Here is a 27018-nt window from a genome sequence, read left to right as displayed (position 1 = left end):
TGTTTATTTCATTATACTGTATGTCAGAGGGCAATAAAATGCTTGAAATTTCCCCACAAAGCACCTTGTTTTATGTCCAGGTCCTTCACTGTAAATTACGCACAAAGCAGCTTGTTTTATGTCCAGGTTGTTCACTGTAAATAACCTGGCAACAAAAAATGGAGTTCAATGCAACAAAAAAAAAGAAGACATATTTAATCATATTCAGAGACAAATTTTTCCAGTCTGGTGATACATGTATAGTCAGGTTTCACTAGCCTTATCAACTTGACAGCGTCCACCCCAAATGGCACCTTATTCACTAATTAGTGAATAGGGTGCCATTTGGGACGCATCCACAGCTGTTGCTCCATAGGTGGATAATCACTGCAGCCAGGGCACATACTGTAGAATAGATGGTTCACTTTAATGTGTGTAAGAACACGAGGCCTTCATTCAAAACACAAGAAAAGCAACCTGTACAAATACTGATTAAAGGAATCGTACAAGAGTGGTGTAAACACATATACATATTCACAAATATTCCATAATCAATAGTCCACTCTCTTAGCAATACTCTTCTCTTTGCCTTGAAAAACAACACAGTAGCCTGCCCAAAGCATTTGCATTTTTATGTTATGAAATTACTATTAATAATAATCATTACAGTAATCACAAAACTAAGTGAGTTTATATTACCTCTAGTAGAAAACGTGTCCCAAATGGCACCCAAGTCCCTTTATAGTTCACTACTTTTGGCCAGGGCCATAGGATGCCATTAGGGACAGGCCCCTAACAGACAAGCTGGCCCTCTCAAAGCCCTTGAGACAGAGGTGTAAGGAGTGCTGCAGTCCTGTGTGTCACCCCATTTCTGTCCTCTTATTGCCGGTTCCTCTCTCCTCCTCAGACAGCACTGTTCGATCTTTGGTGAACACGATTGTTATTGTCGTTTATTTCATAATGCACTCTGCTGAAGGGTCATGGACACACTCACAGTAGATCTTGTCTGTTTCTTTTGCGCAAAGTCTTAAAAAAACAGCCTCGAGATTCTATTGTTGCTGCTCTTTTGGGGATTTTGAATACACATGTAAGTTACTTTAAAACCAAAACATTCTGCGCTCACCCCCTCCATTCTTTCCTCGTCCCACTCTTGGGTGACAATCCCTTCACCCCCGTTTCTGTTCTACACACAGTCAAAGAGAGATATCAGTTCATCATGTTCATTCTCTCGCTCTCAACAGGAAGTCTTCTCTGGCCTGTCCATGTCAATTGAATCAGTGGTTGCAGGGAGTAAGACACAGACATCCCCCCCCTCAGCTGAGCTCGAAGCCTGCGGAGGACTCAATGGCGTACAGAAGCTTGTTCCTCATCAGGTGCTGGTCGCAGAACTCGGGCAGCTTAAGCAGGTTCATGCAGGTGGAAGCTGTGGGCAGGCGCTCTAGGTCATTCCCCCCGTTATGGATGCAGAAAGCTGGGTACAGTTCCTGGAAATATGGGTGAGATGGGGAGGGAGAACTGTGTCAAACTAGAGGTTCATAGGGCAACGGAGGCCCTGTATACATTAAATTCATACAACTGATGTACCACACATTTGGCATAACACTAGTGATACAACAGTTTTTTTTCTGGACAAAATAATTAATTACAAGCCACATCAGGATATAAATGTGATAAGCTGTGAAAAAAGCGTGGATATACAATTAAAATAGTCTGTTATGTTTGAAGGAGACCGAGTGTGACACTTCGATGCTGAGCAAGTGTAGCAAATGGTAATTTCATGTTTTCAGTCTGGCTCTTTATAAAATTACACTTTCTGGTGATGAGGCCAGGCCATCTCCACTCACATCATCCAGGCCAAGACACTGTCCGCATCCCAAATGGCACCCTATTCCCTATATAGTACACTACTTTTGACCAGAGCCCTATGGGTTTTCCTATGGTCCCTGGTCAAAAGTAGTGCACTATATAGGGAATAGGTGCCATTTGGAGCGCACACATTGACGGTTTCCATTAGAATCCACAGGAATCATCCTTTCTGTTTCTAACGTCCAGCCGCTCTATAGCTATTTAAAGATTAGGAGCGTGGCGTGGGGTTCAGCGCCTGTACCAGCCTGGTTAAATGGTTCCTGGGGGGCTCGGCGGTAACGACGCCATTTTTCGGACAATTATCTTATTAAACTATCGTTGCTTATTGAGAAAGTGTCATTATGGAAGCGATCATTCTGGAAAAAGAGGCTATCCATCATCTTTTTAAATGGCTTCTCATGAAAGAGCTATTTCTCCACTAATGAATCTTTGGGACGTTTACGGCAGCTAATTAAGGCTGGGCTGGCACGGGCCCAGGGTTAGGGTCAGGGGCCGCTCCCCGCCCCGCCCCCCACCCCACCAATCACCATCATCGTCCCCTCTCCGGGCCCAGAGAGGAGATCAGGAGGAGACCGGGAGTGGGGAAGAAACCGGGAAGGGCAAGGACATCCCATCCACACACTCCCCAATGTCAAATTCATTAAACAAGGGGGAGCTCTCCAGCCCTCCTTCCTAAGCCACCAAGGGAGATTTTTAGGAGTGTTCCCACCCTTACCCTCTTCTCTCTCCCCACTGTGCGAGTACTTAAGTATTCTTAACTAAAGACGGCAACAAACAGTAATAAAACCAATCATATGACAATTACAGCTGGTTATCCTAAGTAAGGTGTGTATATAAAAGTCCTAATGGATTTCAGCATTGCTCTCTTTTCCATTTCCAACCGTTTTAGTGTCCCTATAAATCAAGTCATTAGGAAAGTGAAACGGCTCTCGATTGGAGGAATCAGCAGCTGATGACACGATAATGGTAATTCCGATAAAAGCAATTCCAACATTTCAGCACAGGATTCAGCGCTTGGCTGAAGTCATTTTGGAAACAAACAGTTTTCAATGATGTTAAAGCAATGTTTTGGTGCTAGTTTTTGGGGTCGGCTATTAAAAACTAGTATATTCATTCTGGGGTTATACCATGTGCCCAACTAAAGAAAGAGGAAATCATTATCAATAATGTGAAACTAACTTCACTACTACTCACGAGCCAACAGTGCTAATAATCCAGAGATGGGCTGTAAAACCACAGTGCAGGATAAGATAAGCATGAACCAGGGAGCCTTAGGAGTCTTATCACTATTCCCAATTTGAAAATGTTCATCAGAGGGTGTCATCAGGACAGGTATTTTCATTACATGCCCATTAGAACAGCGAACACTCCATAGTGCTGGCCTTTCTCTGCGGTTAAGTCCCAAATGGCTCCCTAAATAGTGCACTACTTTTGGTCAATGTGTGCATTAGATAGGAAATAGGGTGCCATTTGGTACTCAGTGTTTGGTTAAACCCCTGATAGCACCGGCTACAATCAACAACACCAGACGGAGGGTAGAAAATAAAACGGGCGCAGGAACAAACTGACATAGTGAACGTTTGGTCAACCCTCACCTTGAAGCCCAGGAGAGGAGGCCGCGAGCAACTGGTGACAAACTTGAGCAGCTTGCGTTTCTCTTCATCGGTGAAGCTCTCGACCACCTCCCAGAATATGGTAATGACAGGGTGGGTAGCAGTGTAACCACCTGGAGAAGAGGGACAGAGAAAGGACTATATAAAAAAAAACACCTGTAAATGGCTGGCAGACAGAGGTAGTTGTCATGCCAGTCATACCATCTCGACCACCACACGTGCCAGTGAACCATACATTCTTTAGAGAGCAAACGTATCCCACGACTAGGCCACCTGGCCCATGAACGTGACAGGAAAGCTTGACAGTTAGCTCTATGGAAATCCTCCTTTTTTCAATTTCACCTTTATTTAACCAGGTAGGCTAGTTGAGAACAAGTTCTCATTTACAACTGCAACCTAGCCAAGATAAAGCAAAGCAGTGCGACACAAACAACAGAGTTACACATGGAATAAACAAACCCAGTCAATAATACAATATAAAGTCTATTTACAGTGTGTGCAAATGAGGTAGGATATGGAAGGTAAGACAATAAATAGGCCATAGTGGCGAAATAATTACAATATAGCAATTCAAAATACTGAAGTGATAGATGTGCAGAAGATCAATGTCCAAGTAGAGATACTGGCGTGCAAAGGAGAAAAATATATAACAGTATGGGAATAAGGTAGTTGGATAGGCTATTTACAGATGGGTTATGTACAGGTGCAGTGACCTGTGAGCTGCTCTGACAGCTGGTGCTTAAAGTTAGTGAGGGAGATATGAGTCTCCAGCTTCAGTGATCAATGCAGTTCGTTCCAGTCATTGGCAGCAAAGAACTGGAAGGCGACCAAAGGAGGAATTGGCTTTGGTGGTGACCAGTGAAATATACCTTCTGGAGTGCGTGCTACGGGTGGGTGCTGCTATGGTGACCAGTGAGTTGAGATAAGGTGAGGCTTTACCTAGCAAAGGCTTATAGATGACCTGGAGCCAGTGGGTTTGACGACGAATATGAACCAAGGGCCAGCCAACGAGAGCATACAGGTCGCAGTGGTGGGTAGTATATGGGGCTTTGGTGACAAAATGGATGGTACTGTGATAGACTGCATCCAATTTGCTGAGTAGAGTGTTGGAGGCTATTTTTTAAATGACATCGCCAAAGTCAAGGATCGGCAGGATAGTCAGTTTTACTAGGGTATGTTTGGCAGCATGAGTGAAGGAGGCTTTGTTGCGAAAGGCTTTGTTGCGAGCAGTTGGAGGCCACGGAAGGAGAGTTGTATGGCATTGAAGCTTGTCTGGAGGTTAGTTAACAGTGTCCAAAGGAGGGCCAGAAGTATACAGAATGGTGTCGTCTGCGTAGAGGTGGATCAGAGAATCAACAGCAGTAAGAGCGACATCATTGATGTATACAGAGCAGAGAGTCGGCACGAGAATTGAACCCAGTGGCACCCTCATAGAGACTGCCAGAGGTCCGGGCAACAGGCACCCGACTTGACACATTGAACTCTATCTGAGACGTAGTTGGTGAACCAGGTGAGGCAGTCATTTGAGAAACCAAGGCTGTTGAGTCTGCCGATAAGAATGTGGTGATTGACAGAGTCGAATGCCTTGGCCAGGTCGATGTATACAGCTGCACAGTATTGTCTGTTATCAATGGCGGTTATGATATTCTTTAATACCTTGAGCGTGGCTGTGGTGCACCCATGACCAGCTTGGAAACCAGATTGCATAGCGGAGAAAGTACGGTGGGATTCGAAATGGTCGGTGATCTGTTTGTTCAGTTGGCTTTCAAAGCCCTTAAAAAGGCAGGGTAGGATAGATATAGGTCTGTAGCAGTTTGGGTCTAGAGTGTCTCCCCCTTTGAAGAGGGAGATGACCGCAGCAGCTTTCCAATCTTTGGGGATCTCAAACGATATGAAAGAGGTTGAACAGGCTAGTAATAGGGGTTGCAACAATTTCCGCAGATAATTTTAGAAAGAGGGGGTCTAGATTGTCTATCCCGGCTGATTTGTAGGGGTACAGATTTTGCCGCTCTTTCAGAACATAAGCTGTTTGGATTTGGGTGAATGAGAAATGGGGAAGGGCTGGGCAAGTTGCTGTGGGGGGTGCAAGACCGTTGGCTGGGGTAGGGGTAGCCAGGTGGAAAGCATGGCCAGCAGAAATGCTTAGTGAAATTCTCAATTATCGTGGATTTATCGGTGGTGACAGTGTTTCCTAGCCTCAGTGCAGTGGGCAGCTGGGAGGAGGTGCTCTTATTCTCCATGGTCTTTTCAGTGTCCCAAAACCTTTTAGAGTTTGTGCTACAGGATGCAAATTTCTGTTAGGAAAGCCAAGGCTATCTTTTTCAAACTGCCTGTGTATTTTGGTTCCTAACTTCCCTGAAAAGTTGCATATCGCGGGGGCTTTTCGATGCTAATGCAGTACACCACAGGATGTTTTTGTGCTGGTCAAGGGCAGTCTGGGGTGAACCAAGGGCTATATCTGTTCCTGGTTCTACATTTTTTGAATGGGGCATGCTTATTTAAGATGGTGAGGAAAGCACTTTTAAAGAATAACCAGGCATCCTCTACTGACGGAAAGAGGTCAATATCCTTCCAGGATAACCGGGCCAGGTCGATTAGAAAGGCCTGCTCGCTGAAGTGTTTTTAGGGAGCGTTTGACAGTGATGAGGGGTGGTCAACACATTAAAATGACAAAAGCAGTTACTCCTACTACTAGTAACTGAGTATCACTTCGATATAATTTTCACCATTATGACTGAGCCTAAGTAGTTTGGTTTCTTACAATAAAGTTTTATTATGGATGGTTTATGCGATCATACCTGAGTAGTTTGTAAACGTCTTCAGGTCGTCAAGGCAAATGGGCACATGCGCTCCAGATATCAAAACCTGTAGTGGGATAGCAAAGATTGATGAATAATTAGAAATGTATCTTTATGTGTGCAAGTAATGTGAATAGAGTTGCAAAATTCAGGCAATTTTCCCAAAATTCAGAGAATTTCCAGTAATCCTGGTAATTTTGCCAACCGAGTGAAAATCCAAGTTACCTGGATCTCCTGCTGGTCAAACATGCGCAGCCACTCCAGGTTTACCACGTTGGCCAGGCCCTGTCTGAAGGCCAGGCAGTGGGGCCTGATCTGTTTGTTAAGTCGGTAATCAGCCACTAAATGGATGTATGCTATCCTGTTGGCCGTGGACACAGGGATGTCCTTCCCTCCCGGCTTCAGCTCAACCACCTGTAAGAAAGAACCCGTAAGACATACAGGCATTTATCACACAGCCACGTAGAAAGCAACCAGGAGAGAGAGGGAACATGTCACCCTGAACACATTTTACTGAGGGTATTCCTTTCTCAATTTGAAAACAGAGTCTGGGCGTGGGTTCACAGGTAAAGTGTCAATCAAATGTTGAGCAAAATGCAAAGTAGGAATTTGGTAGTGGAGCATGTAATATTATTGTGTCAATGGAGGCATACTCTCAAGAATGCTGAACACAAGACTAGCTCTTTAGAGTGTTTAGGCCCAAACAGCTTGTTTGAGGGTACCAGTGGAGCAAGGGGAGAAATCGCTGATGAGGCTAAGGGACCCAGGTGTCGGTTTCGCAGGCCTAAGATGGGACAGTGCGCTATGGATAAGGACCAGTTCGATTCAAGTCGATTGAATGGTTTTGGAGGAGTTAGGACAAAATAATCAGTGAAATAATCCAGATAATTTTGGAGCTTATGATACTTTTAAAATCATTGTGTTCCCAAAAATCGTAACCATTTTCAATAATGTGAATACTTGACAGCTAAGGGGGTGCGGGGGCATGTCCCCCCTGCAAAATGTTTGCTCTACAAAGTGGGTTAAAGAGAAAATTAAGTACCACAAAAGGGTACTTTAGTCAGCTATAGGCAGCTTGCTCTTTCTTATTGTACATCGTTGTAAGATACTTCCCAGTAATAAACCCCTTCTGTAGAAGGTATCTATATTACTAGAGGTCAACCGATTATGATTTTTCAACAGCGATACCAATAACGATTATTGGAGGACCAAAAAAAACCTGATACCGATTAATCTGACAATTTTTTAATTTCTGTTATAATGACTGTTACAACAATACTGAATGAACACTTATTTTAACTTAATATAATACATCAATAAAATCAATTTAGCCTCAAATAAATAATGAAACATGTTCAATTTGGTTTAAATAATGCAAAAACAAAGTGTTGGAGAAGAAAGTAAAAGTGCAATATGTGCCATGTAAGAAAGCTAACGTTTAAGTTCCTTACTCAGAACATGAGAACATATGAAAGCTGGTGGTTCCTTTTAACATGAGTCTTCAATATTCCCAAGTAAGAAGTTTTAGGTTGTAGTTATTATAGGAATTATAGGACTATTTCCCTCTATACCATTTGTATTTCATTAACCTTTGACTATTGGATGTTCTTATAGGCATTTTAGTATTGCCAGTGTAAGAGTATAGCTTCCGTCCCTCTCCTCGCTCCTACCTGGGCTCGAACCAGAATAACAACGACAACAGCCACCCTCAAAGCAACGTTACCCATGCAGAGCAAGGGGAACAACCACTTCAAGTCTCAGAGCAAGTGACGTTTGAAACGCTATTAGCACACACCCTGCTAACTAGCTAGCCATTTCACATCGGTTACACCAGCCTAATCTCGGGAGTTGATAGGCTTGAAGTCATAAACAGCGCAATGCTTGACACACAACGAAGAGCTGCTGGCAAAACGCACAAAAGTGCTGTTTGAATGAATGCTTACGAGCCTGCTGCTGCCTACCACCGCTCAGTCAGACTGCTCTATCAAATCATAGACTTAGTTATAACATAATAACACACAGAAATACGAGCCTTTGGTCATTAATATGGTCGAATCCGTAAACTATCATCTCGAAAACAAGACGTTTATTCTTTCAGGGAAATACGGAACCCTTCCGTATTTTATCTAACGGGTGGCATCCATAAGTCTAAATATTCCTGTTACATTGCACAACCTTCAATGTTATGTTATAATTACGTAACATTCTGGCAAATTAGGTGGCGCAAACTATTGCATATACACTGACTCTGCGTTCAATGAACGCAAGAGAAGTGACACAATTTCACCTGGTTAATATTGCCTGCTAACCTGGATTTCTTTTAGCTAAATATGCAGGTTTAAAAATATATAATTCTGTGTATTGATTTTAAGAAAGGCATTGATGTTTATGATTAGGTACACATTGGAGCAATGATACGCAGCGCATAGATTATATGCAACGCAGGACACGCTAGATAAACTAGTAATATCATCAACCATGTGTAGTTAACTAGTGATTATGATTGATTGTTTTTTACAAGATAAGTTTAATGCTAGCTAGCAACTTACCTTGGCTTCTTACTGCATTCACGTAACAGGCAGGCTCTTCGTGGAGTGCAATGAGAGGCAGGTGGTTAGAGCGTTGGACTAGTTAACTGTAAGGTTGCAAGATTGAATCCCCCGAGCTGACAAGTTGAACATCTGTCGTTCTGCCCCTGAACGAGGCAGTTAACCCACCGTTCCTAGGCCGTCATTGAAAATAAGAATGTGTTCTTAACTGACTTGCCTAGTTTAATAAAGATTAAATAAAGGTGTAAAAAATACAAAATGAATGTAAAAAAGAATCTGCCAAATCGGTGTCCAAAAATACCGATTTCCGATTGTTATGAAAACTTGAAATCGGCCCTAATTAATTTGCCATTCCGGTTAATAGGTCGACCTCTATATATACATATATATATTACCTTTAATTTAACAACATTTCAGTCAAAAGGTAATACAGAAACTGATCGAATCTACAATGTTTTCAACAAACAGGTCATTCTGAATCCGTAACGTTACGCCATTCCAGGTCATATTGACTCCACACCGTATTGCATGCAAATGGCTGTCTATATCTTGTTTGCTTGCTTTGACTATCCCCTGAGGGCATGTATAGGCCAGTCTGCCTCTGAGTGTGTGCCTAATCTCCCGCAAATTGTTTTCGGTATTGTATTTGCAATGCCCTATTTGCAAACACGGGCTACATTCTAACAACACTGTTCAAGCCTGTTTAAAGAGGAGCTAATAAGAAAAGCTAAGGCCCTGAGCAAACAGGCGGAGTGGGTAGAGTGCTTAACCCAGCCCGGGGAGACTGGTGAGGGGGACCAGAGGGCACTGAATAGGCCCGCTCTGTCAAATCAGCCAGGCTCGAACGTGCTAAAGTGGCAAAAGTTGCGCCTCTCAGGCGTGTTCCGAGATAATTGCTCGAAGGCCCGTTTGGTGGAACGGTCAACATAGAGCCTTCTATTCCCCGCTGCACGGCAGCAGTCAGGGCGAGAGCGGGCGACGTGCTTTATCTCTCTCAGCGCCAAATACAGACAATGTGAGGGAAATGAATTATTAACACCTCACAGGGAGAGCGTATAGAGGGAGTGAGGGAGCGGGGAGCGTGGCAGCTAGAGACCGACAAGAAGGAGAGAACAGGACAAAGGGACTGAAGGACAGAATGACAAGGCCACAGAAACAGGCACGAATGAAGAAGAGGCACTGGCAATCAAAGATGATAGAGAGAATAATACTGAGAGTGGTAGTGTGTGAATTATTTAACCCCACCACAAAACACACATGGATACCCACACACCCACCCAAAACACACACCCGCGCACACACACACACCTGTGCCTCTCCCAGGTCGTTGTTGACAATGGTGAAGTTGAGTCCCAGGTCCTCCACGTCGTCCTCGTAGCTCTTGAGGAAGAGCAGGTTGCGGTACATCTCGGGGTCCAGCGAGGCCAGGTGGTGAATGTCCACGTCTGCACTGGTTCCCAGCAGCTTGGACAGGAAGAAACTGGCAAATGGCAGCTCCACCAGCATGTTCTCATACAGGGCCTATAGGGAGACAGGAAACAAAGGTCAAGGTCATAGATTAACTCTGGTCAAAAGGTCACGATAACATGATGTGATCCTGTGTGGCTCAGTTGGTAGAGCATGGTGCTTCCAACACCAGGATCATGGGTTCAATTCCAGCTGTGGCCACCCATACGAAAATATATGTGCAGATGACCGCTTTGGATAAAAGCGTCTGCTAAATGGCATATATTATTTCTTATGATAAAAATAAGGCCATGATAAAGTCATACAAATCAGACTAACATAACCAGTGGCAGAACAGTGAAGAGAAGAATCAATAACAACAATGGATAAAGATGAGCCATCTTTGCAGTTTTCAATTATAAACCATTACGCAACGCATTGTTAAAAGAGTGACGGGAACACCGGATGTGACAGCGTTAACGTAGTAAATCAGTTCGCATCGGCGCAGGAGCGCAACACAAGAACATAATCTGTCTAAAACATACAGGCTTTCAAATCTGCCCGCTTCAAACTTTATAAATGTCAATTCTATCCTTGACCTGGGCTGCCATTAAGAACCATGGCCAAGCAGGTGGCTCATAAAACAGGGAGCTAATGTACTGGGATTGTCCTAAAGAAAGAGCCCGTTCCAAGCATTAAATATACAGGTCCTTATAAATGATTGCACTAAAAAAAAATCCTGACCACATCAGCTAAATGGATTATAAATCTACACCATTTCCATAGTGCATGCATCTTAAAACACATAGGCAGGCATAAATCCCTGGCTATTTTCTAAACACAGGTTAATTGGGCAACTTCAAACACAGTCTATTTTTTATGCAAATTAATCCACTCAGCATTTCTCGGGGAGCCTCTACGAAATCCCTGACCATATGTGCCTCGTGCCCCCTTGAAACCTATCAATAACAACACAGTGCCGGGAAGAGGTGGCAATAAGTAGACCTGTATGGGGGAAGAGTAAAAATCTGTGGTATATATTTCATTTTTTCGGTCGCTTTATTTATGGGTGTTTATTGCCAGAAATTGTGCCAAAATGACTCGGGATAAAACTGATTAATTATGGACCGTCGTCCCCTTTTAATATAAGTGAGTGCAGTGGCAACGCAATTAAAACAGATCGCGGCGCCATCAGGGAGAATAAACGCCCGACAACATTGCAGGTTGCCTTCTGTTAGCTGCCAAATAAATCCCTTAATTTACAACATTAAGAATCAATCAAAATATAATGCCTTTCAAACGCATCACTATCAATCAGGGGTGCAACCTGGACACCTCTGAAGGGGAACTTTTAGTCCGACCGGGTAGATCAATGAGGAAAGGCACTAGGGAGGACAGAGGAGGGTGAGGGAGGGGTGCAAACAAACACACAAAACTTCAGCCACCCTGAGAGAGTTTGGAGGGCAGGTCAGGGCTAACAATACAGGGCTTTTGGGTGCAGTGCACTATCATGAGGGGGCAGGGTGGGTGTTCCAGGTGGATGGATGGGGTGAGTAATGGAGACGAGAGGTATGTGTCAGGGCCTACAGTCAATCACGGATTACAAAAAGAAAACCAGCCCCGTCGCGGACCAGGATGTCTTGCTCCCAGACAGACTAAATAAATTCTTTGCTCGCTTTGAGGACAATACAGTGCCACTGACACGGCCCGCTACCAAAACCTGCGGACTCTCCTTCACTGCAGCCGACGTGAGTAAAACATTTAAACATGTTAACCCTCGCAAGGCTGCAGGCCCAGATGGCATCCCCAGCCGCGTCCTCAGAGCATGCGCAGACCAGCTGGCTGGTGTGTTTACGGACATATTCAATCAATCCTTATCCCAGTCTGCTGTTCCCACATGCTTCAAGAGGACCACCATTGTTCCTGTTCCCAAGAAAGCTAAGGTAACTGAGCTAAACGACTACCGCCCCGTAGCACTCCCTTCCATCATCATGAAGTGCTTTGAGAGACTAGTCAAGGACCATATCACCTCCACACTACCTGACACCCTAGACATCCAATTTGCTTACCGCCCCAATAGGTCCACAGACAACGCAATCTCAACCACACTGCCCTAACCCCTCTGGACAAGAGGAATACCTATGTGAGAATGCTGTTCATCGACTACAGCTCAGCATTTAACACCATAGTACCCTCCAAACTCGTCATCAAGCTCGAGGCCCTGGGTCTCGACCCTGCCCTGTGCAACTGGGTACTGGACTTCCTGACGGGCCGCTCCCAGGTGGTGAGGGTAGGCAACAACATCTCCACCCCGCTGATCCTCAACACTGTGGCACCACAAGGGTGCGTTCTGAGCCCTCTCCTCTACTCCCTGTTCACCCATGACTGCGTGGCCATGCACGCCTCCAACTCAATCATCAAGTGTGCAGACAACACTACAGTGGTAGGCTTGATTACCAACAACGACGAGACGGTCTACAGGGAGGAGGTGAGGGCCCTCGGAGTGTGGTGTCAGGAAAATAACCTCACACTCAATGTCAACAAAACAAAGGAGATGATTGTGGACTTCAGGAAACAGCAGAGGGAGCACCCCCCTACCCACATCGACGGGACAGTAGTAGAGAGGGTAGTAAGTTTTAAAGTTCCTCGGCGTACACATCACGGACAAACTGAATTGGTCCACACACACAGACAGCGTTGTGAAGGAGGCACAGCAGTGCCTCTTCAACCTCAGGAGGCTGAAGAAATGTGGCTTGTCACCAAAAGCACTCACAAACTTCTACAGATGCACAATTGAGAGCATCCTGTCGGGCTGTATCACCGCCTGGTACAGCAACTGCTCCGCCCATAACCGTAAGGCTCTCCAGAGGGTAGTGAGGTCTGCACAACGCATCACCGGGGGCAAACTACCTGCCCTCCAGGACACCTACACCACCCGATGTCACAGGAAGGCCATAAAGATCATCAAGGACAACAACCACCCGAGCCACTGCCTGTTCACCCCGCTATCATCCAGAAGGCGAGGTCAGTACAGGTGCATCAAAGCAGGGACCGAGAGACTGAAAAACAGTTTCTATCTCAAGGCCATCAGACTGTTAAACAGCCAACACTAACATTGAGTAGCTGCTGCCAACATACTGACTCAACTCCAGCTCACTTTAATAATGGAAATTGATGTAAAAAATGTATCACTAGCCACTTTAAACAATGCCACTTAATATAATGTTTACATACCCTAAATTACTCATCCCATATGTATATACTGTACTTGATACCATCTACTGCATCTTGCCATCTTTATGTAATACATGTATCACTAGCCACTTTAAACAATGCCACTTAATATAATGTTTACATACCCTACATTACTCATCTCATATGTATATACTGTACTCGATACCATCTACTGCATCTTGCCTATGACGTTCTGTACCATCACTCATTCATATATCTTTATGTACATATTCTTTATCCCTTTACACTTGTGTGTATAAGGTAGTAGTTGTGGAATTGTTAGGTTAGATTACTCGTTGGTTATTACTGCATTGCCGGAACTAGAAGCACAAGCATTTCACTACACTCGCATTAACATCTGCTAACCATGTGTATGTGACAAATAAAATTTGATTTGATTTGAGAGGAGGTGGGCAGTTTGATCCACACGTCCTACTGAAGGTTACTGGGAGCCTGGCTGGACAGTGATGTGGAGCTGTGAGACTGGCAACAGGAGACCTCTCTCTTTGATAGCCCAACAAAAGAGTCTGGAAGAAGAGGGGCTCGGAAAACAGCAACCAGGCGGCACAGCATCTTAAAAAGTTCCGTATTTTACAACTTGGATGGTTCCTCACTCTGAAATCAGTCTATGGGCCACGAGGAACTGTAAACCAAACACAGTCAAACTTTAGCAACATGAATATATTTTTTTTCATGACCAAATCAACTCAATAATTTGGTTTGTCATTAACTTGAGGTGATTTGCCCTTTTTTAGTGGACATTGCACGGTTGCTTTTAGATGCCAGAGAGAACAGTGAGACCAGCAACCTTGCCTTAGAATCCAGATGCTGGAGAGATACAATACTGAAGGCTATGCGAATTCAATATGCTTTCATTCTCATTATATACTCATGTGGTCTGTAATGTTATGTGGTTTCTGTTTGTGGAGTCAACCTTTATACATGTCAGTTGGGAGGACAAGTTAGGAAGAGCGATAGCCCATATTGTATTGTGATGTCCAATCCCATTTCAGTGAGTACCCCAAACAGGCCCACTCCTGACGACAATACATTACCTCCACAACAATGGCAGGCCGGGAGGCCATTCATTAACTATATTAATCTCCTGTGTCCCATAGGCCCTGGTGTGTGTACCACGCATCTCAGCGCAGCAGTGATGCAATCCTAATCTATAACAGTTCCATCTTTCCTCCCAGTTCATCGCCAATAACAGCACTAAAACAAATATCAATATACCACTCAAACGAGCACTCACAAGCCCATATTTATGGAGAAAGAGAGAACTTTAGGTAGGGTTAATTGAAAGCCAAATTCTAAATAATATCCCCCACCTTTATTGCCTGAGCCATTAGCTGTAGTGAGCGGGGAGGGGGAACCAGGGCATGCTGCTAGCAGCTGACTGGCCATTTCATAGTGGGACGAATACAGAGAGAGACCAGGCCTAGACCCAAATGGCACCCTAAAGCCCTATGTAGTGCACTACTTTGACAAGGGCCCATATGACTGGTCAAAAGTAGTGCACTATAAAAGGGAATAGGGTGCTATTTAGGGCCAAAGCCCAGGAGGAGTTATGGTGCTCTGACGAGTGGACGGGACCATCTTGGAGAGAGCGAGAGAGAGAGAGGACTTTCAGATCAAAATGCTATTACCACATGCTTTGACCGCTTATTTATGTCCCTGATGGCGGGGGGCTGGCGCTGATTTAGGGCCCGGCCAAATGCAATCGCTCCACAAACAATGAGGAAAGAATCACCGGCTAATTGAAGGCCATATTGCGAGGGGGCCGGTTGTCATGAGGTCATTCTTCTCCCGTTGAGAATGAGATGACCCCTCTTCCGACTCACACACACACACTCACCCTCACAGCATCTCGATAAACAATCCGCCAGCACATGCATTGAACATTTAAAAACATTAGGCTCTAATAAATTGTGCCATCAGGGAGGGGAAAAGGGGGAAGGGAAAACAAAGCCATCTACAGCACATGCTGTAGGGTAAATAAACCAAACTCGGGTTCAAGCTCTATAGCTTATTCCATTCAAACTGGTCACATTCTTGGACATAAAATAATAATTATCAAGGACACCAAACACCTTTGTTAGATATGAAGTCAAGTTGAAATACTAACAACCATAACATGTTATAGTGAATCAGCCTTGTCCCTGTACTATACCTCTGTTATTCAATGTTAGGGCAGCCTCATTGGTAGTGATCTCTGATCAAACCCAGATGATCTGCTGGTGTCTGGGGTACAGTGTGACCCTCAGAGAAGGACCACAAGAGGGCAGGCCAGAACCCCCTCCCTGAAGTACTGGAGCGCGGTGTTGCCGACTACATTTCACATCTCATTAACTGATTAGACTTCATCAAACGTTGGTCGGTTTACCTACCTACCATCTACTTACACACATTGGTTGGTTTACCATCTAATTACAACATTAGAGGTGCTTGTTGTTTCCGTTAATGCTTGAAGATACCTGGTGATAATAACTACACCCTTGGGTGAGTCTTCCCTAATTTCTAAATTGTTGAGTTCCCGCTGCAACTACTTTAGCATCTCATTCTTCCATTGTCTGTGACATTAGGCAGGTTCCCATTGACCCAGGTTTATTCCACAAATGCAATGTCGCAAACATTTGAAATGGAAACGGCAGATGCAGGAGAAATTTTCCAAAGATCAAATAAATGTTTATCCGTTCGCCAGGGGTGGATTTTTCTTTTGTTCAACTTTATTGCGACAAATTATGGAAATTGTGTTTTTCAAACAGATTATTATTGCAGAAAAATGTTGAAGGTACGCGAGGCACGTGATGTTATCACATAACTATAAGCTCCACTCAACATTTAATTCTAAATGCACACTGCTTGCAATATCCATTTATTCAAAAATTTAAATAAAAAAAATGCTTTTGCAAGACAAGGATTGTCTTGACTTTCAAGAATGACTGAATTGCTTCACATTGCAATTTGAAGTTTCACCATCAAATTGTTTCAGAACTCTAGGCCTACAAGTGCAAGTTGCACCATGTCACAGACCGTGGCGATAAGTAGGCACACACATTTATTAGAATGGCCTAAATGGAAAATATTTTTTGTCCCTGACTCCAAAAAATATTGGTCAAAGAATCGACTGTTGTGTTCTGTTAAAACGTTTATTTTTCCATATATAATAAACACACCCTATGTTTGAATAGAATCAACTATGTTTAGCCTACTGAACTTGTCTAATGCTTTAAGCACTGCGATTAAAAATAAAACAATATAGCCTAACCAGAAGAAGAACAATAACTATTCCCAACCCTCCGCTGCCCAGTGCTGTTGGCCTTCGCAGATTCTGACTTTAAGCTCCTGAAGTTGCTGGTAATAGGCTACACTAGCAGTCGGCAGCCCTTTCCTTTTTATTTATTTATTTATTTTATTTCACCTTTATTTAACCAGGTAGGCAAGTTGAGAACAAGTTCTCATTTACAATTGCGACCTGGCCAAGATAAAGCAAAGCAGTTCGACACATACAACGACACAGAGTTACACATGGAGTAAAACAAACATACAGTCAATAATACAGTATAAACATGTCTATATACGATGTGAGCAAATGAGGTGAGATGGGAGGTAAAGGCAAAAAAAGGCCATGGTGGCAAAGTAAATACAATATAGCAAGTAAAACACTGGAATGGTAGATTTGCAATGGAAGAATGTGCAAAGTAGAAATAAAAATAATGGGGTGCAAAGGAGCAAAATAAATTAATTAATTAAATACAGTAGGGAAAGAGGTAGTTGTTTGGGCTTAAATATAGGTGGGCTATGTACAGGTGCAATAATCTGTGAGCTGCTCTGACAGTTGGTGCTTAAAGCTAGTGAGGGAGATAAGTGTTTCCAGTTTCAGTGCTTTTTGTAGTTCGTTCCAGTCATTGGCAGCAGAGAACTGAAAGGAGAGGCGGCCAAAGAAAGAATTGGTTTTGGGGGTGACTCGAGAGATATACCTGCTGGAGCGTGTGCTATAGGTGGGAGATGCTATGGTCACCAGCGAGCTGAGATAAGGGGGGACTTTACCTAGCAGGGTCTTGTAGATGACATGGAGCCAGTGGGTTTGGCGACGAGTATGAAGCGAGGGCCAGCCAACGAGAGCGTACAGGTCGCAATGGTGGGTAGTATATGGGGCTTTGGTGACAAAAAGGATTGCACTGTGATAGACTGCATCCAATTTGTTGAGTAGGGTATTGGAGGCTATTTTGTAAATGACATCGCCAAAGTCGAGGATTGGTAGGATGGTCAGTTTTACAAGGGTGTTTGGCAGCATGAGTGAAGGATGCTTAGTTGTGAAATAGGAAGCCAATTCTAGATTTAACTTTGGATTGGAGATATTTGATATGGGTCTGGAAGGAGAGTTTACAGTCTAACCAGACACCTAAGTATTTGTAGTTGTCCACATATTCTAAATCAGAGCCGTCCAGAGTAGTGATGTTGGGCAGGTGCGGGTAGCGATCGGTTGAAGAGCATGCATTTAGTTTTACTTGTATTTAAGAGCAATTGGAGGCCACGGAAGGAGAGTTGTATGGCATTGAGGCTTGCCTGGAGGGTTGTTAACACAGTGTCCAAAGAAGGGACACTCCTTTGGAGTGTCACGTTATCGTACCGTTTCTACTGATCTGCGTGCCAGTTTAATTTCATTTCAACAAGGTCTTCATATCTCAAAATCAATGTCATGTGGTTAATCAAAACTCGATCTCAATGAAAATGATACAAATCTAAACGTAACTTCTATTTCCATTGCCAATACGTAAAAATAGCCTACATAAAGCCAACAAATAAAAACATTGCAGACTGCAGGTAGAAAATATCCTTAAAAAAATAAATATCCCATAAATCACATCTTCAAGGAACTTGAGACATTGTATCAACTATTAAATTGGTCAGCCTGAAGCTTGTGCTAGCAAACTTGCAACATTGTATGAAGTATTTTGGGCCCTCAAGAGTTTCCTGCGCCAGTGTGCTCCGGACACACATAGTAGTAGGCTATTTGCGCAAGGGATAGGAAGTAATCAGGTAGGCCTATTTTATGACGTTTCCACCTGACCAGAGCATGACACCCCCCCATGCTGAGTGGTTATCGAAAGGGAGAGTGCCGGAAAGATTTTTCCAATAGGCTAGGTTGAGGAAATATTGTCATTCTCAATTAATGTAAAAACAGACTTTGTTAAATTACTGTTTAAGATGAATAAAACATTTCGTTGAGAAGCTCCACAGTGATGGTGAGTTAAGACAATCAGAAATAGTATCAGATTCCAAAATGGGCACATTTCTAGGCCTACATTTGTGCGCTGGCCAGGTAGCCTAGGCCTACTTCTATGCATAATCAAGAGCGTGTCCTTACTCAAGATTGACAGGAGCGCTTCAAACAAAAGAATGAATAAATTGACAACTCCTAAATGGAATTAAGCTTGTGCGCTCTGCAAACAACGTGTTCACTCCTACAATTACAACAGTAAGACTGTAACAATAATATACTGAAAACACTAACAAAACGTAGAAAGGATGGGAATTAATGGTAAATGTACTACTGGTGATACTGGGGTGCCATCTCCGAGGCCTCCGCAATGGATTAGTCCAGTCACAGGCGTGAATCAGACAGGTCTCTCGTGTGCCATCATTTCTTTCTATGCATTTGCCACTGCTTGACTAAAAAATATCTTGGTCGACCAACAGCATATTGACCAAACAATGGACCAGTCGACTAAATGGGGTTAGCCCTACTACTATCCATGCTGGCTTTTGCAGGCTCCCCGAGACATGGGGTGGCAGGTAGCCTAGTGGTTAGAGTGTTGGGCCAGTACACGAAAAGTTGCTTGATCGAGTCCCTGAGCTGACAAGGTAAAAATCGGTCGTTCTGCCCCTGAACAAGGCAGTTAACCCACTGTTCCTAGGCCGTCATTGTAAATAAAAATGTTCTTAACTGACTTCCCTAGTTAAATAAAAACATATATATATATATTTTTTTTTTTTTTTATGAAACCAATAGGTGGGCCGGGCATACAGGCCATCGCCATTTTATGGGAAAGGGAACGTTAGTTGCACAGCTGAATACATTCAACTGAAATGTGTCTTCCGCATTTAAGCCAACCCCTCTGAATCAGAGAGGTGGAGGGGCCTGCCTTAATCGACGTCCACGTCATCGGCTCCCGGGGAGCAGTTGTTGTTGGGGGTTAACTGCCTTGCTCAAGGGCAGAACGGCAATTTGTTTAAATGGATAATGGGGAAATTTTTTCTTCAGGTGAAACGTCATTATGTCCTGCTGTTTTTAGATAAGACAGCTCAATGGAAACGTACCCATGGCAGGCAATCTACCTTCTTTTCAAACGTTCTAGATATCATCAAAGAGATCACTGGACAAGTTAATGGAGCCTAGCTAGAGGCTCCACTTTACACTGTATTGACTACACAAGAACACTGACTTTTACAAAGACCTGGAAATAGACAGCATTACCTTTCCCAGTGCAGCCTGGGTGGTCTAGCCCCCCAACAGCACACGTTTGCCCAGCGTCGGCATGGGTTCGAATCCGGCCCACTGCCTTTGTGAAACACTATCTTTCCACTGTCTCTCCTCGATCCAATAAAACACATAAAAATGTTTATATTGATAACGTTACCTTCCCCAGTATCCGTCCCAGGAAGTAGTAGTGTCTGGCGAAGGAGTCTCCCACCAGCATCTGAGCGGTGGGGCTGGGGTAGAGAAGGCCCTCGTTGGTGGTCTTGAAGAACCCCTGGTTGGGGTTGAAGCCCGACTTGAGCAGCTCATTGAGGAATTCACGGAAGATGCCCCCTCCATCGATGCCCGCCTCGTCCAGGCCGTGGGCGTTGAGCAGGTGCACCCGGATACGTTTCTTCAGGTCCGCCTCTGGATACAGGGGACACGGGGGGAAATGAAGTTCATACAGAAAATATAGAAATATAATATATAGAAAAGGCCTGTTATATTTTACTTCCAGAAATTATGACAAAAATTATTAAAAAGTTAGATTCAATTCCCTTATTCTGACACCTCTTTTGAAAGATCAGAGTATTCTACTCAAAGTAGAAGCACAGTCTACATGGAAATATACATGCATGCATGTTATGTTATTAACACTTACAATCTAGAAATCTACTGTATATGTAGGGATAAAACAGAAAATATCTATTTTAGCGTTTTTATTTCTCCCATTTCCACATTGTGGCATGATTTCTCTGACCTGAGGAATATTCAAATCAAAGCGTATCAAAAGAGGTCACGTTTCAGCATAATTAATATGCGGTGGTAAATCAGAGCAGCTATAACATAGAAAGTCACATAAATGATATCGTTTTCAGCCCCTCCAAGGCAAGGTCTCCTACTACTCGCTTTAATCATATGGCCAAACGAGTGCTCTTTTAAATTCTAAACACAAAAGAGGGGACTTAAAATAACTGATTTCACACTTTATGCGATCCATCCGAATAATCACGATCACAATTATGCTTTTGTGAAATCCCACAGTTCCCGAGACCGATGCGAAAGCTAGCCTTCATTTCTAATGGGATCTGTAACCTCGACGACAAAATCTGGATTTTATGGACCACAAATATTGGAAACTGAGGCAGCGTCCCAAAAATGTGCACTCGTTCACTACTTTATTAGACCAGTAATTTCCATCCAAATGGAAGTGAACATGTGCACACTTTGGGAGAAAGGAGAGACTATTGGGACGCAGCCCGAGACATTACCCTTCTAACCAAGCTGTATCCCTCCTCAGCCTAACCATGTACCGTTTTCTGGGGAGAGCTTGTCGTAGGCGTCCTCGTAGATGTAGTTCCGTCTGATGGTGACGTTGATCCCGTCCAGAAACGGCCCGTCTCCCTGGACGTCCCGCTTGTCCGCGTATATCAGTCTCTGGAAGATCTTCACCAGGGACAAGCAGGTTTAAATGACTACCTACAGCCAAGCCAGGTTTTATAGGACATCTATACTGACTACATGGACTATTTATAATGGAGGTAGTAAATAAAGACGATAAAACAATGTGCTTGTTTTCTCTTCAATTAGTTTCTGAGAGGTAATGTCTGCGAATTCAAGAATAACTAATATAGTGACAGATTGATAAATGAGGTGAAAATTAAGTCAGTTGTACAGACAATTCCTCAAGGGTTTGGGTTTTATAACAAGTACATGGAGCAATATGCAGGGCTGAGATGTGGAGCACCTTGACTCGCTCCTCAAAGGGCACGACGAAGGGCAGCTCAGTCAGGATGGCCAAGTGTCTCTCCTCAGACACAGACAGCTGTGGAGGCTCCATCCCCACTAGAATAGAATAAAATAGAACATCCTTTATTTTTCCTTGTCTCCAACAACAATACAGTAGAGTCCTGCTTCTGGTTGGATAACCACGGTTCACCGCGGTTGACCCGCAAAAAAACATTTTGAATCACCAGGCGGGTGAAATGAAAACATTCTTCCTACCCTCTGGGAGGCTCGCAGTTCAGAACAATTATATTGCGGTTCGAAAACATTTGAAATTAAGATAAAAAGCCAGGAGCTTGTTGTGTTGAATTGTGTTGCAAATTTCATTACGTGAGTGGTGAGGCAGACATAGCCTAGGCTTAGGCTGCCAGCAATGCAGTGAGAGTGGAGCAGGGAACTGTCCATTATGTGTGGTGCTGAAACATGCCTAATTTGTCCATGTGCAGTGCTTATGTTCCCTTCTGCCACGCAACAATATGTTACAAAGTTTATTTTCCCTGACTCCTAGCTCACACGAAAATGGCTAACAGGAAAATTGGAAAGAAAGATGGTGAAATACACCATTGTGTATTATGATGGTGAAATACACCATCGTGGAAACAGGTGCTGCGGAAGTGAAATCCCAGGGTTGGAAGGATTTTGTAGTCATTGGGGACAGGGAGGACAACCACCCAGTAGATGGATACACAGCCTGCAAAAGTGCAAGTAGGTATTTGTTTAAGATAATTCAGTTAATTATCAGATAAAAATTACATTTTATTCAGGCTGTCGTTCATTTAGACCAGAGGGTCCCAAACTTTTTATAGTCCCGTACCCCTTCAAACATTCAACCTCCAGCTGCCTACCCCCTCTAGCACCAGGGTCAGCCACACACACTATACGATACATTTATTAAACATAAGAATGAGTGTGAGTTTTTGTCACAGCCCGGCTTGTGTGAAGTGACAAAGAGCTCTTATAGGACCAGGGCACAAATAATAATATTATAATAATCAGTGACTGTATTTATTTTTCATGCTAGTGAAGGCCGAGAAGCCACTCTCACATAGGTACATGGTTGCAAAGGGCATCAGTGTCTTCACAGCGCGTTCTGCCAAGGCAGGATACTCTGAGCGCCGCCCAATCCAGAAATCTGGCAGTGGCTTCTGATTAAATTCAATTTTCACAGAACCGCTTGTTGCAATTCCGATGAGGCACTCTTGTTCAGATATCGGTAGGTGGACTGGAGGCAGGACATGAAAGGGATAACAAATCCAGTTTGTGTCATCCGTTTTGGGAAAGTAACTGCGTAATTGCGCACCCAACTCACTCAGGTGCTTCGCTATATCACATCTGACATATATCACATCTGACATTGTCCGTAAATTGAGTTAATTTGCACACAAAAAAATCATACAACGATGGAAAGACCTGTGTGTTGTCCTTGTTAATGCAGACAGAGAAGAGCTCCAACTTCTTAATCATAGCCTCAATTTTGTCCCGCACATTGAATATAGATGCGGAGAGCCCCTGTAATCCTAGATTCAGATCATTCAGGTGAGAAAAAACATCACCCAGATAGGCCAGTCATGTGAGAAACTCGTCTGACCGTTTGCATGATGACAAGTGAAAACTTATGGTCAGTAAAGAAAACTTTAAGCTTGTCCCTCAATTAAGAAAAACGTGTCAATACTTTGCCCCTCGATAACCAGAGCACTTCTGTATGTTGTAAAAGCGTTACATGGTCGCTGCCCATATCATCGCATAGTGCAGAAAATACACAAGAGTTCAGGGGCCTTGATTTAACAAAGTTAACCATTTTCACTGGAGTGTCCAAAACGTCTTTCAAGCTGTCAGGCATTCCCTTGGCAGCAAGAGCCTCTCGGTGGATGCTGCAGTGTACCCAAGTGGTGTCGGGAGCAACTGCTTGCATGCGGGTTACCACTCCACTATGTCTCCCTGTCATGGCTTTTGAGCCATCAGTACAGATACCAACATGAGCTGCAGATACTTTTGTCTACATACGGAGCCTTAGTGGAATATATATACATATATTTCAATATATATAAAATATATATAAAATATATAAAATAATGTACCCCCGACAATGCGTACATACCAGTTTTTGACCATATGCAGGCCATATAAAATTTTAACCGGTGCGGCTGGTAAAAGTTTGAGTAGCCTACTAAATGTAGGCTATTTTTGCAGCCTATAGCCTATTAGATTCTGGGAATTGTTGATTTAAGTTTCAATTAAACTATTTATCTAAATATTGAATGTCATGGTATTGTTTTGTTATGTCGGCTATAGGCTTTCATTAGGAGAGTAGAAGGCTAGTTAGAAGGCTCTTTTTCAAAGAGATCTGAGTTGTCAATGTGCCGCATCGCATCGTGAAAATAAAAAGATAGGCCTATTGTTCTTAATTGGTGGCATGGTTTCCTTTTATCCAAACGCTGAATAGACATGCAGACAAATTCATTCATGCGGGGAATACACTAATAGTTTACTACTCTGGAGTCATAAAAGCAACTAAAGAAATGTATGTCACGAACCGGCTCTCACAACAATTCTATGCAGGTGGGTCAGGTTGTGGAGAAAAATCTGTCCTGATGTCAGATATCGGGTGGGGCTTGGAATTGATGTGGCCGGCTCCAAAAGCTGACCTGTGCATGACTCTACATACAACACAGTACAACGTTTGCTTAAACTGCTCTGTAACAGTCAATCTGTCTGTCTTCTACCCATCCATCTAGTTATTTATTCATTTATCCATCCATCTTCACTTCATGAATTAACCCATCTATCCACACTATCCTAGCATTCATCAATCTGATTCGCCATCTAGTTATCTATCCATCCATCCGGCTCTAATTCATCCATCTAATAAAAGCCCAATGTAGGGCTTCCTAAAAGCATTCCTAGATGCTGACCAGGCCGCACCGAGGTTTCTCTTTCCCACTACCAGAATCTAAACCCCACACCCTTGACCTGCATCTCCCTAATGACAAACACTGAACAGAAAAACCCAGACGCGTATTCATGGAGGGGGCCACACCCAGATAACCAAATCCTTCCATTTCTCTAGTTTCCCCCCATCCTGCATGCCTGCTAACCCTACTCCCTACCTGACTACAAACCTGCTAGGCCCCCTCTCTCCACCCAGCTGACTGTTTACAGGCAGCCCATTAAAGAGTGCTCAATCTTGCCACAATTCCCCGTTTCTCACTAACACACTTTCAATTAATGCAACTGTGAGCTGCCCGTCCAACATGCCCGGACATTTCCATTAAGTGGACGTTTGTTTTGTATTAAACTCGTCATTCGGAACCGTTTAGAACCAAAAACTGTCACAAAAGAAAAGTTAAACCGCCATTCTCCACCCCTTCATTGTCTCCCTTGGAGCTCAATTCTTCTGCTCAATTTGTCAATCCCATCTGCATTTCGCCCATCAGGTTTCCATCTTTGAGGAGAAATATGGCCCGGAGTGGTCAATACGTTGGCCATTCATCACCCGAGGGGCCTGTCCATTTAAGGAAATTAAGAAAGGGCAGACGAATATACAACCAGATGTGGCTGCGCTCATTAGGACTCTCAGGCTAATTGAATTGATCCAGGTATCGGGGCTGGCTGGAGTGGCATTACGCAGATCATACACGCATTGTTTCTGTTTGTTTTCACACCAGCTCTCTCTGCCGGAGGCCCGCGATGCAGCTCTAAATTAAAGGGCATAAGAGCCTGGCTGTCTCTCTCGACCCATTGCCCTCCCTGGCACTTCGCTGAGGCATTTTGGAGTGACTCGAAGGAAAACAACAAACCTAAGGTTACAGCGGAGCTGACCTAAGCGCTTCATTTACCAGAGGTCACACAGTGTTCCCTGTACCCCAATTAGGGTGTTTCACTGTACTTCTAAAATCTGTGACGACCATCAGTGGTTGGTTAATGCCAAAGACACGTATTACTAAGACAGGGACCTGTTCATGTTTCCCATAGGAAAACATGACACACTTCCCCCCCCATGCGAACACCAGCTGGATATGCACAGTTATATACCAGATAGCTAGGATGCACAGGGTTTCCCACCGTCATTGTTAATGCATAACAGGAACTACTTTTTGGGGCTACTATATTGCATCGTACCATCCAGTGTGGACTGCAGGGGCCCGATGCGTCCCATCCTCCGCGTCCTCCACACGTGTCTGGCTGACGGGACGTACAACTGGGTCACCTGGAGGGGGACGAGCACGGCTCCAGTCAGCAGGATCACACTAACAACATCCTACATAGGGCATAACGTGGACCCGACACATGGCCTGACAGTATGCCACAGGGACGATGTATGGTCACTTCCCAGCATTTTTGTATTGCATGTATTATGATGTATTGTTTTAGTGTATTTTGTATGCTAACCTCACAAAATGAATGTCCATGTAATTGGACATAAAAATTGGACGTAATGGCCGAGAGCACGGTTACCTTATCTGCTCGGATGTTGACCTCTTCAGCCAGCCAATGGCCTGCTGGACAGAATGGTCGTCTGATGTCACGAGCCTTCACCATCTTTACCAAGTTAGTGATGACCTGCAAAATAAATGCAATAAACAACACAAATAAAAGTGAGAGTTGTTGGGATATTTATTCCTGTCCAGTACGTCAATAACAAAAAAAATGTCAATCTTGTACTGTCCTGTCCTAAAAACAGGTTCCTGTACTGTCCTGTGAAAAACATGGATTTGTTGCCTCCTATCCCATGTCTTACTGTGTGCAGTGTTGGGATATGAATGTTAGACAGAAGTTGATAAGTACTCCACTGTAAAGACTGAACTTGTCACGTCTATATTTATCCTTTCCATAATCTCACTCCACAGTCATTACCGGCACTAGCTAAGAGGAGTAGTCAGACACGTAATTACCTTGAAACAATTGAACACAATAAGCAGGCAACACCGTTTGAATAGAAATGTTGTTTGTTTTTTTTAACGCACAACCTTTTCATGCGAGACTCGATCAATCTCGGGGCGGTCATCAGCGACGACTGGAGTCGGTATTCTCAGTAATAATGGGGAGTGCAAAACACTGTTCGTGGCGCGGACGATGGGCTCGGAGACTTAGCCCCTACTCCGAGGAATGAATAAGCATTCCTTAATTAGCCCATCGGGTTAAGTGCACACCTTAATGGGCCTTTCTCAAACTCCACCATGACATCCCTCTCCAAACATAGCCAAGAAGAGAAGGTCCATTAGCAATATTAATACAAGCTTAGTTGATCATTTTCATTAAATTAACTTCTTTCAATTATA

The 27018-nt window shown here is 43.7% G+C and overlaps 1 protein-coding gene across 1 annotated transcript in view; it reads right to left on the bottom strand.

The window, feature by feature from the left end:
• Positions 1-387: 387 nt before the first annotated feature.
• LOC135522599 (ubiquitin-protein ligase E3C-like) overlaps positions 388-27018 on the bottom strand; it is a 40768-nt gene continuing 14137 nt past the window's right edge. The window contains exons 15-24 of the mRNA XM_064949024.1: positions 26195-26299; positions 25859-25946; positions 21702-21799; positions 21268-21400; positions 20133-20380; positions 10114-10326; positions 6482-6670; positions 6257-6323; positions 3441-3571; positions 388-1463 (exon numbers count right to left, since the gene is read on the bottom strand). Coding sequence (XP_064805096.1) covers positions 1293-1463; positions 3441-3571; positions 6257-6323; positions 6482-6670; positions 10114-10326; positions 20133-20380; positions 21268-21400; positions 21702-21799; positions 25859-25946; positions 26195-26299 — 1443 coding nt within the window. The 3' untranslated portion in view covers positions 388-1292. The remainder of the gene's footprint in view (positions 1464-3440; positions 3572-6256; positions 6324-6481; positions 6671-10113; positions 10327-20132; positions 20381-21267; positions 21401-21701; positions 21800-25858; positions 25947-26194; positions 26300-27018) is intronic.

This window comes from Oncorhynchus masou, chromosome 30 (genome assembly GCF_036934945.1).
Source record: "Oncorhynchus masou masou isolate Uvic2021 chromosome 30, UVic_Omas_1.1, whole genome shotgun sequence".
NCBI classification, from domain to species: domain Eukaryota; kingdom Metazoa; phylum Chordata; class Actinopteri; order Salmoniformes; family Salmonidae; genus Oncorhynchus; species Oncorhynchus masou.
Note: the sequence above shows the minus strand (reverse complement) of the source record. Positions and strands in the feature narration are given on the sequence as shown.